We start from the raw sequence: 14197 nt of genomic DNA, 5'->3' as shown, positions 1-14197 counted from the left end.
TTTGAGAGTAGAGTCATAACTAAGGTTGATGATGCCCTGGGCAATAAGAAAGTGGCATATTTTGAAATCTGGTGTACACACTGGAAACCCAAATTAGGGGCATTTGAGAGAAAGGCAAAAAAATCAGTATGGTGTTATAGATTAAACTTAGACAAAACCTGACTCAGAATTAGTGCAAATGCCCCCAAATCATGACATCACAACCTCCTCTGAGCCCTCATTTACAATACACAGCCCTTCCAAAAACCTTTCAATGTTGCCAGAACCTTTCTCTACCTCTTATCTGCGCCTCACTTTAATTTCCATTCCTCCTTTTGTTGACACATGATGCAGTCCTACAGTATGTACATGAAACTAGTTACCAGTTTCCATCAACTTCTCCCTTCCAAACTCTCTCCTGGTACTATTGCTCTGATCAGCAGAAAACCACCACATGACTCATCCCTACAAACACACATACCCAGACATAAAACCAGTAGGATAAAAATGGTGCCCCCCTCCAAAAAAAATTTCTCCATCCCCACAGTGTCCTTTCAGTCCCCACAGTGCTCCTCCAGCCCCCACAGTGTCCCCCCAGCCTCCAGTGTCTCTACATGCCCCAAGATTCCCTCCAGCCCCACATTTTGTCTACAGCCCCAACAGTGTCTCTCCAGCCACCACACTTACCTTAATTTATATCTTCTGACTGCCTGCAACGGCTCCTGTCTTTCAGCAGTGCAGCACTGCATGACATCATAACATAATAAACAGAGAAAACTTGCCTGTGCAATGAAGTTACAGCAGCTCCCCGGGTAGATCCCATACATACCTGCACCCTGCTGATCACTGCAGCAGTGCAGGCAGCGGTTAGAACTAGATTTATTAGTGGGCCCCTCCGGGGCCACCTAGATCCTTGGACCCGGTACAACTGTGCATCTAGGGCCTGATTCAGCTTTGGGAATAGAGTGAGAAACAGCATGTAACTGATCATCTTGGTGAAGCCATGCTACACTGCAGGTGGGGCAGATGTAAAATGTGCAGAGAGATTTAGATTTGGGAGAAGTGTGTCCAAACTGACATCTAAATTGTAGTGTATAAATAAAGCTGTGCAGTATTTGTGGGCTACATGCAAAAGCAGCCAGTATTTACCCTACATGCAAAATAAAATGTATGTATGTGTACCCCTTGCATTGCAACATGGCTTGTTCTGGTTCACAGTTATGTGCTCTTTCTCACTCTATTCCTAAAGCTGAATCAGAATGCTAGTCCCATCCTGTTGCCAGGCCTGACCCCACCTGCCCCACCCTAGATATGCTACTGTTTGAGAGGCATTGCCAGGCATCTTTGGTGTTATGCCCTTGTGGAATAGATTTACAGAATGCATCCGATGCACATCATAGATAACCTCCAATGACTGTTCTTTGTTGCAACAGCAAGTGCGACCTCACAAAGGTGCAGTAAGACGAAACATCAGCCAATTTCTAGGCTTGGTAAAAAAACATGCAAATTGTCAGTCACAATTTTTCTCCGCTAACAGGTCACTAGTGTAGCTTAGCCCTTTGAATGCTATTTGTATCTTTATATCTATTTTAATTGCATTTACCTTACACGGTCACATGATTAACTGCAATCTGTAAACCATGGTTTTTACATTTCTGAGTAGAAAAGTGCTGCAAAGATAAATAACGTGGAAGATAAATATTGCTTCCCCTTTACCAGCAGGTGGAGATGTGGCATAACCTACACTGTACTCACACTTGCCTTTCTCAGAGGCTGTCATGATCATTGTGTATATTGCAGCACCTGCTCAGAACAGCGCGCATCTTGGAAGAGAGTCAGCAGAGCCATCGAGTCCAGCAGGGGGCGCTGTGCTGACACTTTAGGGAAACTCTAGCAGTTGTAGGATGTCCCCTGTTGAGATAGCTTTTTAGTTATGGAGATTGCGCACTTCAGAGCTTTCCATGGTCCTGAAACATTACGTTGTTACCAGCTGATTTTCATGTCAAATGAATTATTTCAGACTGTGCAAATAATGTAGTTGGTTACGGATTGCAATGAGCTCTGTAACTGCAGAGTACAGCCTTTTAAAGTCTCTATGTGTATAGGGATAAACATATACTAATGGCAAAAGTCAACATTATTAATATAGATTTCTGAATTACCAAAATCTCCCACCTACACGAATGATTACAACTACAGAATATTATAAAATTAGTGGGCACTGGCCACAAGAACTTACCATCTAGATTCTAGAACATTTGCTGCAGATGGTTAGAGCGTATGGCAGCAGCAAATGTGTTACATATCATGCTGTAGATACATGAAAACAGAAATATTATCTAGACTTGTGGCTTTGCAGTATATTCTATCTGTAACATGTTCTACAAATTGACCCAGTGATGTCACTACCTGATCTGCACGCATTGCTGTGGCTTATCACAGCACAACCCCAGTAGAAGAATTACTTCTATCAGTTTATTTTCTCAGAGACAGTTCGCATCAAAGTGTGCAGTAACGGGGAATCCTGTCGAGAGTAGGTGGAAACTGCTACTATAGTGAGGGGGAGGGGGGCTGCCTGAGGATAGTGCATGGCATCCCCGGTGAGTGAGGGGTTGCCTGCTGGTCGTTTAACTCATGGTATGCCATGAACCCAGCTGCATGTGGTTCAAACTGATCAAATTCTGTAAAACACAATGTTACTGTTTGACAGCTATAAAAGCAGATACATTTAGCACCATCAATTAAAGCATTGTGAAATTCAGTTGTATACTACAAACTGAGATATACTGCAGCATTTCTACATCACAAGAGCTGTAATTTCGAGCTAGTTAAACCCAGTAGCTGTGGAACTAAAAGTGCCAGCACATTCTACCATCCAGACACTTTCAGGGCACGGAAGTCTCCGGATGGTAGAGTGTGCTGGCACTTATAGCTCCACAACTACTAGGCTGCAGCGTTATTGGTTAACTAACCCCACTCTATGTTAGCTGCTAGGGTTAATTTTTTAACATAGGTGGATATTGTGGGAGATTGCATATTGTGGGAGATGCTTTAATGACATCTCCCTTCATATGCAACGATGTGCTGGGATTTTGCAGAGGCAGAGATAAGGTTAATTAATCCAGTTTGCAGTCACCAGCAGACAGTGTGGGCAAATCTCCAGTCTGAGCCAGCGCTGCGCAGGGCTGCTCATTTCAGGACCCTGGAGAACCAAGGAGAGCTCGCTCCTGAGCGCCTGGGAAACTCATGGGAACAGGGGAGACTAGGTGGGAGGTGTGCAGGGGCTGAATAGGGGCAGGGGGGAGTGAGTGAGGTGGAAGAGAAGTGCTGGAGAAGATGGCTGGGAGAGCTGCTCCTTCATCCATCGCTTCTTCTGTTGCTGCAGCAGCTGGAACCCACTCAGGACAATGAGGACCTCACGACTTAAAGGAATAACAGGAGCCCCTGCTCTCCCCATCCCACCACTACCCTGAAACCCCCCAGCTTTTGGACGGCAGCTGCTATGACCATGGCAGGGGGCCGGAGAGGACTAGTGGCACCTCAAAATACATTTTTGGAGAATATTGTCAGGAGATCTAATGGTAAGGACCTGGAAAAGCCATCTCACTTCCATTCTTTGTCCAGGACAGAGAGGCATTTCATTAGAAAGCAGCAGGAGGAATTTTTCATAAAGGTGATTAACCTGGCCAAGGATGTGCCTCCCAATGAATGGTTCACTTCACTAGCCTGGGATTTCTTACTTTTGCAGTTTAACCCTTTAGCCACCAGAGATGACCGGCAAGGCGCAGTATGCATTTCTCAACCCTGTGGCAGCGAAGGGGGTTAAGGGAATATTATTCAACCTGTTTAATCACCCAAAGTGATACATCCCACTAGAAGGTAATACAGATATCACATCTTGATTCTGAAGGTTTGTATTGTTTGTCTGGATGGATTACTGCAGATCTCCCGACTTCACAATGTTTAGGTGACGTACAAAAGAACAAGTCTGTCTGTATGGGAGATATACCGTACTTGTAGTCTATAAAGAAATTAACTCTACAACCAATTCCCTGTAAGCACCATAAGCATATACCAGAATTGCGTTGTACTGGGTACACAACAAATGTGATCTTTGGTTTAACTTGATGTTGGCTACAGATAATGGTTCTTTATTGACTGTTCTAGCTCTTTGTTATATTTACACTATTACTGTACTGTACATAATAGCATGTGCCGAAGAGGAGCCTTTATTACACTTCCTGCGGTGTAATTCCCATTCACTTCAAATGGGACAAAAACTTTAATAATTATTTATTAAATTGGTGTTAATTGGTCGGCGAAGCGAGTTAAATGTTTCAATAAAGTCTTCTTCCTCTGTTATAGACCATGTCTCTCAGCCCATTATTTGGGAGAGCAGTGATTGTCTTTGCACTGCAGACATATTTGGTGTTGGACCGTCTTTTAGTGGTCCTGTCTGGTAATTGTAGAAGCTGTACAGCAGGCAGATGTCACAGCAATTATTAGAAAGTAGTAACAAGGCTCGTCAGAGACAAACAGTTCGCCTCATTTATCCTCATTGGCACTTGTCATTCCATAAGTCCTGTAGACTGCGGCTCTGCATTCATATAGTATAGACAGCTATTGGTTAGAGATCCATCTCCCCAAATCACACTGGAGGTCACGAGTTTGAATATCCTTGTTCCTGTGATCTTGGTTTTCAGTTAGACTGTCATAGTGCTGCATTGATCTCTATTCATACAAATGGTTTCTTACACCTGCAGTTATATCAATCCATTCTATCTTTCTCTAGTGAAAAGGGGGTTGTGTCATAGAGGAGCTTATTGTGTCTTGTGTCTAGCGTTCCAGTCTTGTGGAGTCTGGTCTTGCTATGTTGATGTCTAAGGGAAGTAAATAATGGTCAATGGTAGAATCTTCTATTTTTTTCTTTTGTACAACCCTTCACTTCAGACACTGCACATACTGTATATTAATGCGGCGACCTGTGCTGTCCCAGCTGTTTTGGAGCTAGCATGTCCTGCCAGCCAAAGGCATGCCGGACCTTATAGTTCAAAAACAGAGTCAAATCTTGCTTATACTGTTTCAGTGTATGTATAGTTAAGGTAAGTAGGGTGTCTTCATAAGCTGTTCATCTCTCTACACTTACCAGCAGTATTAAGATCATACACTAGTTATATTGTTTCATGGACCCTATTATTTGATAATGTACTGTAAGTGGCATTAGTAGTTGAGTTGCTGATTGGACATATGATTAATCATGATATCAATGTTCTGCTACAAAAGTTATCCGGTCCAGTGTAAAATTATTTCATGCAGATTTCTCCTATAGCCTATAGTATCCAACTTTATGTTGATAGAAATACATTTATATATGTTACAATAAAACTTTATGTTGATAGCAATACATTTATATTTGTTGCAATGAAACTTTATGTTGATAGCAATACAGTTATATCAGTTACAATAAAACTTTATGTTGATAGCAATACAGTTATATCAGTTACAATAAAACTTTATGTTGATAGCAATACAGTTATATCAGTTACAATAAAACTTTATGAAAGCCCCAGATTAAAATTGGCAAAGAAATATATGCAGATACTGTCATAGTTTCAGTCAAAATACGTTTTTACAGGTGTCACACAAATACAGTTCTTGTTACAGTAAACTTAGGACTGATGTATTAAATTGCATTAACTAAGACTATATGAATACTCAGCCACTAACATATATTCATTTTGAATAAATAGGAAATACTTTATGATCTCTGAATACTAATTGAGTCTCTGAGACCAATGAATATATTGCTCTACATTTGTTTAATCTCTTACATCAGCCCTGCTTGGCAGTCTTCTCCCCAGTCACAGTGGAGAATGAATTGTGCAAAGTGTTTTAGTTTATTTATAAACACATGACTCGGAAAGCAATTTTGTGTTTTCTAGGTCATTAATTGATTAAACTAGTTGCACTATGGGTTCCACTGCGAAGCAATAAATAAAAGGTTTGTTCCATTCCCATCACTTTTTCATAAAATATTCCATAGTTATGGCAAGAAAATTTGCAGGCTTACAGATAAATTATCATTAAAGCTCAAGTGGCTACTGAATAGGAGACTACATATGTAAAGGTTTCTGTGCCCAGATATTGATACGTATACAAATATTTAATAAGCAATTGTAATTCCTGGGCATGTGAGATACAACTTTACTTTGTACTTCTAACTCTTCCTGAGTTTTGCACAGAAGAAGTCTGTTCATCTTGGTTTCAGAAAATAAATGAGGACCACAAGCTATTTAGAATTGATCATTTCTCGATTGTCATTTTCATGTTTTATTTACAATTTTGCCATAGTCTCATATATAGTGTGTGTGTGTGTGTGTGTGTGTGTGTGTGAAGAGGGGGGGGGGGGATTTGGATAACTTACAAAGGTGAACTACAGTGCACAGTGAACATCCATGGCCATACATGGATTTGTGTCTGTTTACTGTTATCAAATTACCAAAATTTGCCCCTAGATGGACAGAGCTGGGTGCAGTTATAAGTGTGTATTACTCCTACAGGCAAAGCACAAATGATACACTAGGTCCATAAAAATCAGAGCTGGTAGGGTGGAGATTTTGGTTATTTAAAGGAAGGTCTATTTTTAAAGGATGACAAAGGATAATATGGACCTGCAAATTGGCCTGAAAAGTCCAGTCACCATTATATTGTGCATCACTCTTGATTTCCAGACTATTGGCCATATTTACTATCAAGTTCTAGACCCAATAATTATAAATTCACATCACTGCTTATCATGGTAATAAGACATTAAAGATCACCTGACTGTATTAAATGATACGTGCAGGGACAGGGACTCTGATAGAGAGCAGAGCTGACCACACATGCGCGAGTAGAGAGTGCTTAATAGGTATCCTATGGATCCCTATCTCAAACCTTTTTCAGACTGTAGCCCAGAGATTCCCAAAAGCGGTGCTTAAGGCACCCCAACAGTTCAAGATTTAGAGATATCCATGGTTGAGCACATGTGGATAATTCAAAATGACTAAGGTACTAATTAAGTCACTGGTGGAGAAGCAAAGGTATCTCTCAACCCTGGACTGTTGGGGTGCCTTGAGGACCGAGTTTGGATACCTCTACTGTAGCCTATAGGTTACAACAGCTAACGTCATCTGGAGACTTGGATATTCTGCAGCTTCGGCAAATAAGCAGCACGCAGATGCTTTTGAGATAAAAAATGGGGGATCACAGCAGATATTTCTGAAATCTGCTGCTGTCCCCCTTAGATACTGTACATCCAGGGGATACTTAATAATTGTGGGTACTACCAGAAAATGGGTGTTTTCGGGGGATATACCAAATATTCCTTGATAGGTAGGCCCAGATGGTTGTGATTCTATGTTGAGAGCAAGCAAAATGAAAAAAGCAAGTATCTTTGCACATGGGCAAACCATGTTGGCTGATGGTGATGACTGCCAGTTTAATGCTCAATTAAGAAAGAAATGTAAAAAAATGAATCACAGCATCAGCCTGAGCCGGTAGCAGTAATTGCAGAGGCTGAGCTAGTGACACTATAACAGGGAAATCTGCAGCCTACTCTGCACCAAAAGGCAATGTCTCCCCCACCGTAACCCTAGAAAATAAAAACAGCCATGTGCTGGATGCATTGGGTCTCCTCCCAACACTCACTGCAGTAAGTTATAAGGTTATAAACAGTCTAACATAGAGAAATCTGCATTCTGTCCTGAAGCACTACTGGTTCTAGAAAGCCATTAACTGATAGGGTATGCTGTGCTTGTAGAACTTTATAAAGCTGGGTACACACTGCCTGGGTACACATTAGAACGATGTAATGAATGGTGGAATGACCGTTTGTTCCATCCTTCATCAACATGCAGCACATCAAACCTGATGACATCGCATGCAACAGCAGGAGCGTGGATATCGTGCATACACACTGCACAATATGTTGTTATAGTTTGGCCAAATTTGCCAAATCATAACAACATCATCTCAGTGTATATCCAGCTTAAGAGCCAGCATACCGATGGCTGCCAGAGATTGCTGGTTAAGAACACTACAAAAAAATCTTTATTAAAATAAACAATTTATTATACATGTATATATGTATGCATGCATAGATGGGTTCATCTTCTGACTTCTGTCTAGTTTATACTCAAATTATTAGATAACCAAACAGAGTGACTTTGCTCTGATTGGATAGAGAATGAGTAAGCCTCTCTGATTGGCTAGTAACCAAAAATATTTATTACCCAAACAACCACCAGCAGAGGTTTTGGGATGAGCCTTATAACTGTCAGAATGGAGCTTTTTTTTTTGTTGGTCCCTTTTTCTTAGGGAATTAAGTCTCTGCTAAGCAGGCAGAGCCTATGGAACACAATGACAGGGACACTCCATGTTGTAGGTTTTCCTTGTATAGTGTCATCTCATCAGTCCAGTTTGTCATAGTTTAGTGTTTGTAGCATTCGGCAATTGTCGCTACCAGCCTACGCTGGGAAGGCTAGTGATATTATTATTTTAGGTAGGAGACATGATTTAATAAAAAAAATAAATATATTTTTTAACTCTAGCAAGGTCATCATCATCATCAAGGTAATCATCATTAGCACATATCTTGCATTGAGAGTCGAACACCCACAACAAATACACCTCCCAACAGATGTGTCTGCTGCTGTTCCTCCCTCTGTATGTGCTACAATAGCGCAAGTCAACTCTATGGGGCATATTTATCAATGATTGGGTTTTAGACCTGATAATTGTAATTTATTATTACTGTTATTTGCACCAATAAGAAATTAAGATCCACACGAATGCAAACCAAATCACATCCAGGGACAGAGGCTCTGACAGACGCCCGTCCCTGTGATGTGCTAGCAGTGAAGTGATCACTTTACTTTTGTTTCAGGACCCCACAGCGCATGCGTGATCACCATTACCGGGAGGGTTCCTGTAATTTCTGGTGTAAGTAACCCAAAATGCTATAGCGGCTAACGCCATCTGAAGATGGAATTAGCTGCCAGGGCCAAACCCTGGAAATGCTTAGTAAGTTTGACAGCCTAGCTGCTCCCATAGAAACATATAGGGTCAGCTTCTGAGGTCAGAAGTGGAGGGACCGCAGCAGATATTGGAGAAATCTGTTGATGTTTCTCCATGTTACATTCAGGGCATCCTTAATATTTGCTGGTATCCCCCAAAAAGGGTCTTTTCTGAGGGATATCCCACCAATATTATTTGATAAATAGGCCTCTATATGAGGCCCAAGATATTTAAATGATTTACACTGGAAGTATAGGACAAGCTTTGTAGCTTATATTTTGTACGGTAGTTGAAAAATACCTTGGCATTGATTCTAAAACCACTCGATAAATACAGGAACCAGCCCCAACAGCCGCTTTCTTTACTGAGTCAATTAATAATGAATAAAGAGGAAGACAATAAGTACAGTTTAATAAATCAGTGAAAGTTACATTTAATGGGAGGTGGGATTACAGACAGTACTGGAACCAGACATTGCTTTTGCAATGAGGAAAAACAGCAAACATACAACAATGAGCACACAAAAGTGTAAAACAAAGTTGCAAAGGACAACATACATCCATCCTACGTGGACTAGTTAGGTACACTGTTATTAGCATCTTGTTACACTGAATCTATCAGTACTGATGTTCAGGGGATACTTACAGTATTAAGAAGTCCTTGGCCTCCCCTATTGATATTCTTGATTACACCACTATTGTATTATTGGATTTTTCTTGGCAGTGTGAAAGTAGTCTACTTACATATTGTTAAATCACAGGAGTTTTTGTTTAATCCAGATCTTTTATTCCAGATTCCAGGGCTATTCCATTATCTGCACAGCTCAGCATAATCTACCTTTAAGGATAAAGCATTTGACATAGGAACCAGTTCTGTGGGTGCTGTGGGTGCTGTGGGTGCTTGAGTAACCCTCAGTATTTGTCCTACCACTGCCACTAACCATTTCTATGCATGCATGCATTTTTAAAACAAGGACAGAAAATAGATATGCCCACTCTCAGTTTGACCCATATTGTACAAGGCACCAATTGTGTGGTATTAATGCCATATGTCAATACAAAACATAAAGACAATTGTTGTTGGTGCTATCACTACCACTGAAAATCTGTATGTATGCAGAGGTTAGATACAAGCTTCATTTTTTTTTTTTTTACAAAATTTAAACAAAATCGCCAATGATTTTAGTTGCTAGCTGCATACAGATTTGCAGGGGTGGAAAGCGCCAAAAACACTGCTTTCTGATTTGTATGCTATTGATAAGTCACAGTGGCTGGGCCATTGTAACAAGAGCATCCCCAGTCATTTTTAAAAGCTGGCTCTTATTTTGCTGCCTAGCAATTTGAAAATGTCCAGTTATTGAGACACTGGTAATTGGAGAAGCCACGGAATGCAATGGGTTGCCCAATCGTCATTGTCTTGGCATTTAGCTCAAACATGGCAGGCTTTGCTCACTTTCTACATTGTGTAGCTGTAGCAATCTAGAGAGGGAATCAGGCAGGATGCTCCCAGATTAAGTACCTTGATAACCACAAGGATCCTGGTGAAGGGGCCGCAATGGTTTGTCCTTGTGAGGACAATGGTGTTATCCTTCAGGAGAATAGACTGTAGAAATAACTCTTAAACCACAAATTCACTGAACCTGTGCTGGTAATGTCATGTGCATGATATTATGTGCTCTACACTAATACTAAAAGGTTTATGTAAGTTTGTATAACTGATGAGACGAGAGTCATTGCAAATAGTAAACAGAATATTTTGATTCATCTTGTGCCAGTGACAAATAATTCTAAATAATAATAATAATAATAATAATAATAATAATAATAATAATAATAATAATAATACACTACAGCACAAACTCACATGTTGTCCAATGCCTGTATGATTACATTACTACCCAGAGGCTCAGTGATCTAATTATTGATTGGCTAGTAAAAGGCACACTTCCAACACAGAGCTACAGATAAATGAAGGATGACAATGGTGGTTGAGATAAAGCCAAGAAGATTCACTTGTAGGTCAAGATCAATACTAGACTGGAGTCCATATGTAATCATGTAACCTTCTAAGGATTGATAATGCCTTAGATAGAGTTTGCTGCTATGTTCCACGTACGTATTCAACAATGCAGACCTATGTTCCAGGTAATTACCACAGAGTTTCCATTCTATTATACACTTTTAGGAGTGTTTATAGTACAAGGTTCCGCTGTGTATAAAACACCGCCAACCTTTTGGGTTGCAAGTGTAAATGAGACTACTCTGTGTAGTGACAGCGATTACCTTCTTTTGCCACTATACACAGCAATGGAAGTTTACGCTACCGGGTTCTGTCCCAGCAGTGTTCCTGGGCATGTCGCACTTAGGGGTTGATTCAATTAACTTGCCATGAGTCCGTATGATATATGCCACACTTACGTTAGCTCTGGACCCACTGATTCTTGTTTGCTACCCCAAAGGTCTGTGTATAAAACTCAGTGATACTGGGCCACAACAGGGGGCAAGAGGAGATACCAATTTGCCTCCCCCCTTCCCTTTTACCCCTGAGAATAACTGAATTGACCATCTTTTTTTTTATTTAGAGAAAATTCTCCAGAAACTGTTGTTTCCGCATGATGATCAGGGCTGAAGATCTTGATAATTAGGCACTTCAATAATGTGACTTCATACAGCTTTTGTTACACTGCTCAATTTTATTTCCCCCGATCTGTAGTGGTGCCTCACAGCTTCCTTCTGGGTATATTACTATTCTCACCATACACATTTTCTCTAGGAGACCACATGAGATAGATTGAAATGAACTACTATTATTAAGTAGATCTATGAAAAACTGACTATTTTTATGCAGACAGCCCAATGTTGATTCAAGGAGATGTTCATTACATTTTTGGGGAGTATAAAAAGCCTTATTCTCCTGAGGAAAATCAAATGATCTGCAAAACTTGTTACTGATTTGCATTACCCCTTATAGCTGTATTTGTAATACCCCTTATAGCTGAATTGACCACTCTGCAGATTTAGCAGACTATGGACCTCATTGAGAGGCGCTCGCAAAAAGTGAGAACTCGCACTGAATGAGGGCGCCGCTTTTTTATTTAAACCGGCCTCCTGGCCACTCGCTAAGCTGTGGGTGACCACCCACAGCTTTTGCGAGCGGCCAGGTGATAGTCGCGATTATCGTGACCATCAGGCTTGCAACGAGACCCTTGTGGTAGGGTCTCGTCTGCCGCAAGCCCCAGTGAGCTTCCTGCTCAAATAGAGCAGGAAGCTCACTACTGACATCACGAGTGATGTCAGTAGGGCCGACCACAAAAGGCAGGCGTTCCTTCAGGAACGCCTCCATTTGTCCAGCCACACCCCTCCCTGCCTACATAACGGGGCGAGCTGTCGATCAACAACTACAACCGCCCCGTTTGTAGCAAGCCCCAGCGCAAGTGAATTTCTCACTCGCTACGGGGCTTGCGCATGCACACGCGGCGCATGCGCAGTGCCCCACCATTGACCCGCTTGCAAGCGCATAGCGCTTGCGAGCGGGTCTGAATGAGGACCAATGTATCTTGAAGAAAGTTTGATACAATGTGATCAAATTGAATGCATGAACTTTATTTCATGTAGAAGTGTGATAATGCAGTTAACTTGCTTCAATGTGATAGGAGCCTCATCTCTCTGCTCAGTGTTGCTGGAGGACCCTGCTCCTTCCACTTTCTAACTTTCAGTCTGTGGCTCCTGCTGCCTCCATTCCCACCATCACACTATGACACTGTCCCTGTCACATACTGGACCTCATTCAGAGGCGGTCGTTAGATGCAAGCGGTCGCTCTGAATGAGGGCGGCCGCTTGCAGCTTGTAGTGCCGCCTCTTGGTCGATTGCTAAACTGTGGGTTACCACCCACAGCTCTAACAACCGACCATCGTGGCCATCGGGGCTTGCGACGAGACCCTAAGGTTGGGCCTCGGCACTCGCAAGCCCCAGGAAGCTTCCTGCTCTGATCGAGCAGGAAGCTCCCCACTGACATCACTTATGACGTGCGCATGCCCAGTGGGGGAACATCGACCAGGTTGGGAGCTATCAACGCTTGCGACCGGGTCTGAATGACCCCCACTGTCCTAACACATCACTCATCTCCTGATGTGCTCTGTGCTGCTTGGAGGCCCTGCTTCTTCCATTGTATAACTTTCAGTCTATGGCTTCCTGCTAGCTCCATTCCCCTCCTGACCTAATGACACTGCCGTGTCACATGCAGTCCTGCCCTCACTAACACATTACTCACCTCCTGATGTACACTGTGGTGCTTGGAGGACCTGTTACACCTACTATATAACTATCAGGTTTGTGGTTTCCTGCAGCTTCCATTAACATCCGCAGATCATGACACTTCCCCTGTCACATACAACCCTGTCCACACTAATACATCATTCATCTCTTGGCATACTCTGCGCTGCTGAGAGACCCTGTTCCTTCCAGTATTTAAGGCTATGTACACATCAGAACAACATGTATCCCTGCCGACCTGATGCCCGATGGAAGGATATACTGTATCAGACAGCCGTACACACTGCACGATCTGGTGTACGACCGCTTATTATACCCTTACATCTCGCATTCACCTGCATGCCATCGTTCGCATGGTCGGCCCATCTGGCGTGCAGCTCATCAGATGGGACGACCCCGCTGATGACACACGTGAACGCACGATTGAGCCTTCCTACCCCAGGTGCCTTCCTACTTACTTTTTTCCTGTCATCCACCATATTCTCATTCTCCCCTTCAAAGCACTATACAGATCTTCTCATATTTAGTTTCTTCATTCTCCATGTGTCCCTAGAGGTTAGTTCATTCCTGTGAATTAGCTGCCTTCTTCTTCCTGCTAAATTTCCTAAATTTCCTGCCAAATGACACCATGGTAAGGGCTGTAATCCCATAAATTCTGGAGCGACCTCTGCTCCTGCTATAAATGTAATATTGAATAGTACTTTAAAACATCCTGCTTTCTGATTGCGCTTACTGTTAATTGTTATTTTAGTTATAGCACTCATAAATTTGTTTTATGCACTTGGACTTTTCTGTTGCTCTATGTATCTCATTATGTAGATCATCATTTCTATTCTCCATGGCACGCAGTCATGCAATATGTATCGTTTTTGTAATATTGTAAGGCACA

General features: G+C 41.9%; 1 protein-coding gene across 2 annotated transcripts in view; it reads left to right on the top strand.

Moving 5' to 3' along the window:
* Nucleotides 1-3423: 3423 nt before the first annotated feature.
* The window catches only part of KCNH1 (potassium voltage-gated channel subfamily H member 1), a 541044-nt gene continuing 530270 nt past the window's right edge, over nt 3424-14197 (top strand). For both annotated transcript variants that reach the window (XM_088477543.1, XM_088477542.1), the window contains exon 1: nt 3424-3560. In XM_088477543.1, coding sequence (XP_088333669.1) covers nt 3482-3560 — 79 coding nt within the window. In that variant the 5' untranslated portion in view covers nt 3424-3481. The remainder of the gene's footprint in view (nt 3561-14197) is intronic.

This window comes from Taudactylus pleione, unplaced genomic scaffold (genome assembly GCF_031769625.1).
Source record: "Taudactylus pleione unplaced genomic scaffold, aTauple2 ptg000201l, whole genome shotgun sequence".
Taxonomy (NCBI): domain Eukaryota; kingdom Metazoa; phylum Chordata; class Amphibia; order Anura; family Myobatrachidae; genus Taudactylus; species Taudactylus pleione.
Note: the sequence above shows the minus strand (reverse complement) of the source record. Positions and strands in the feature narration are given on the sequence as shown.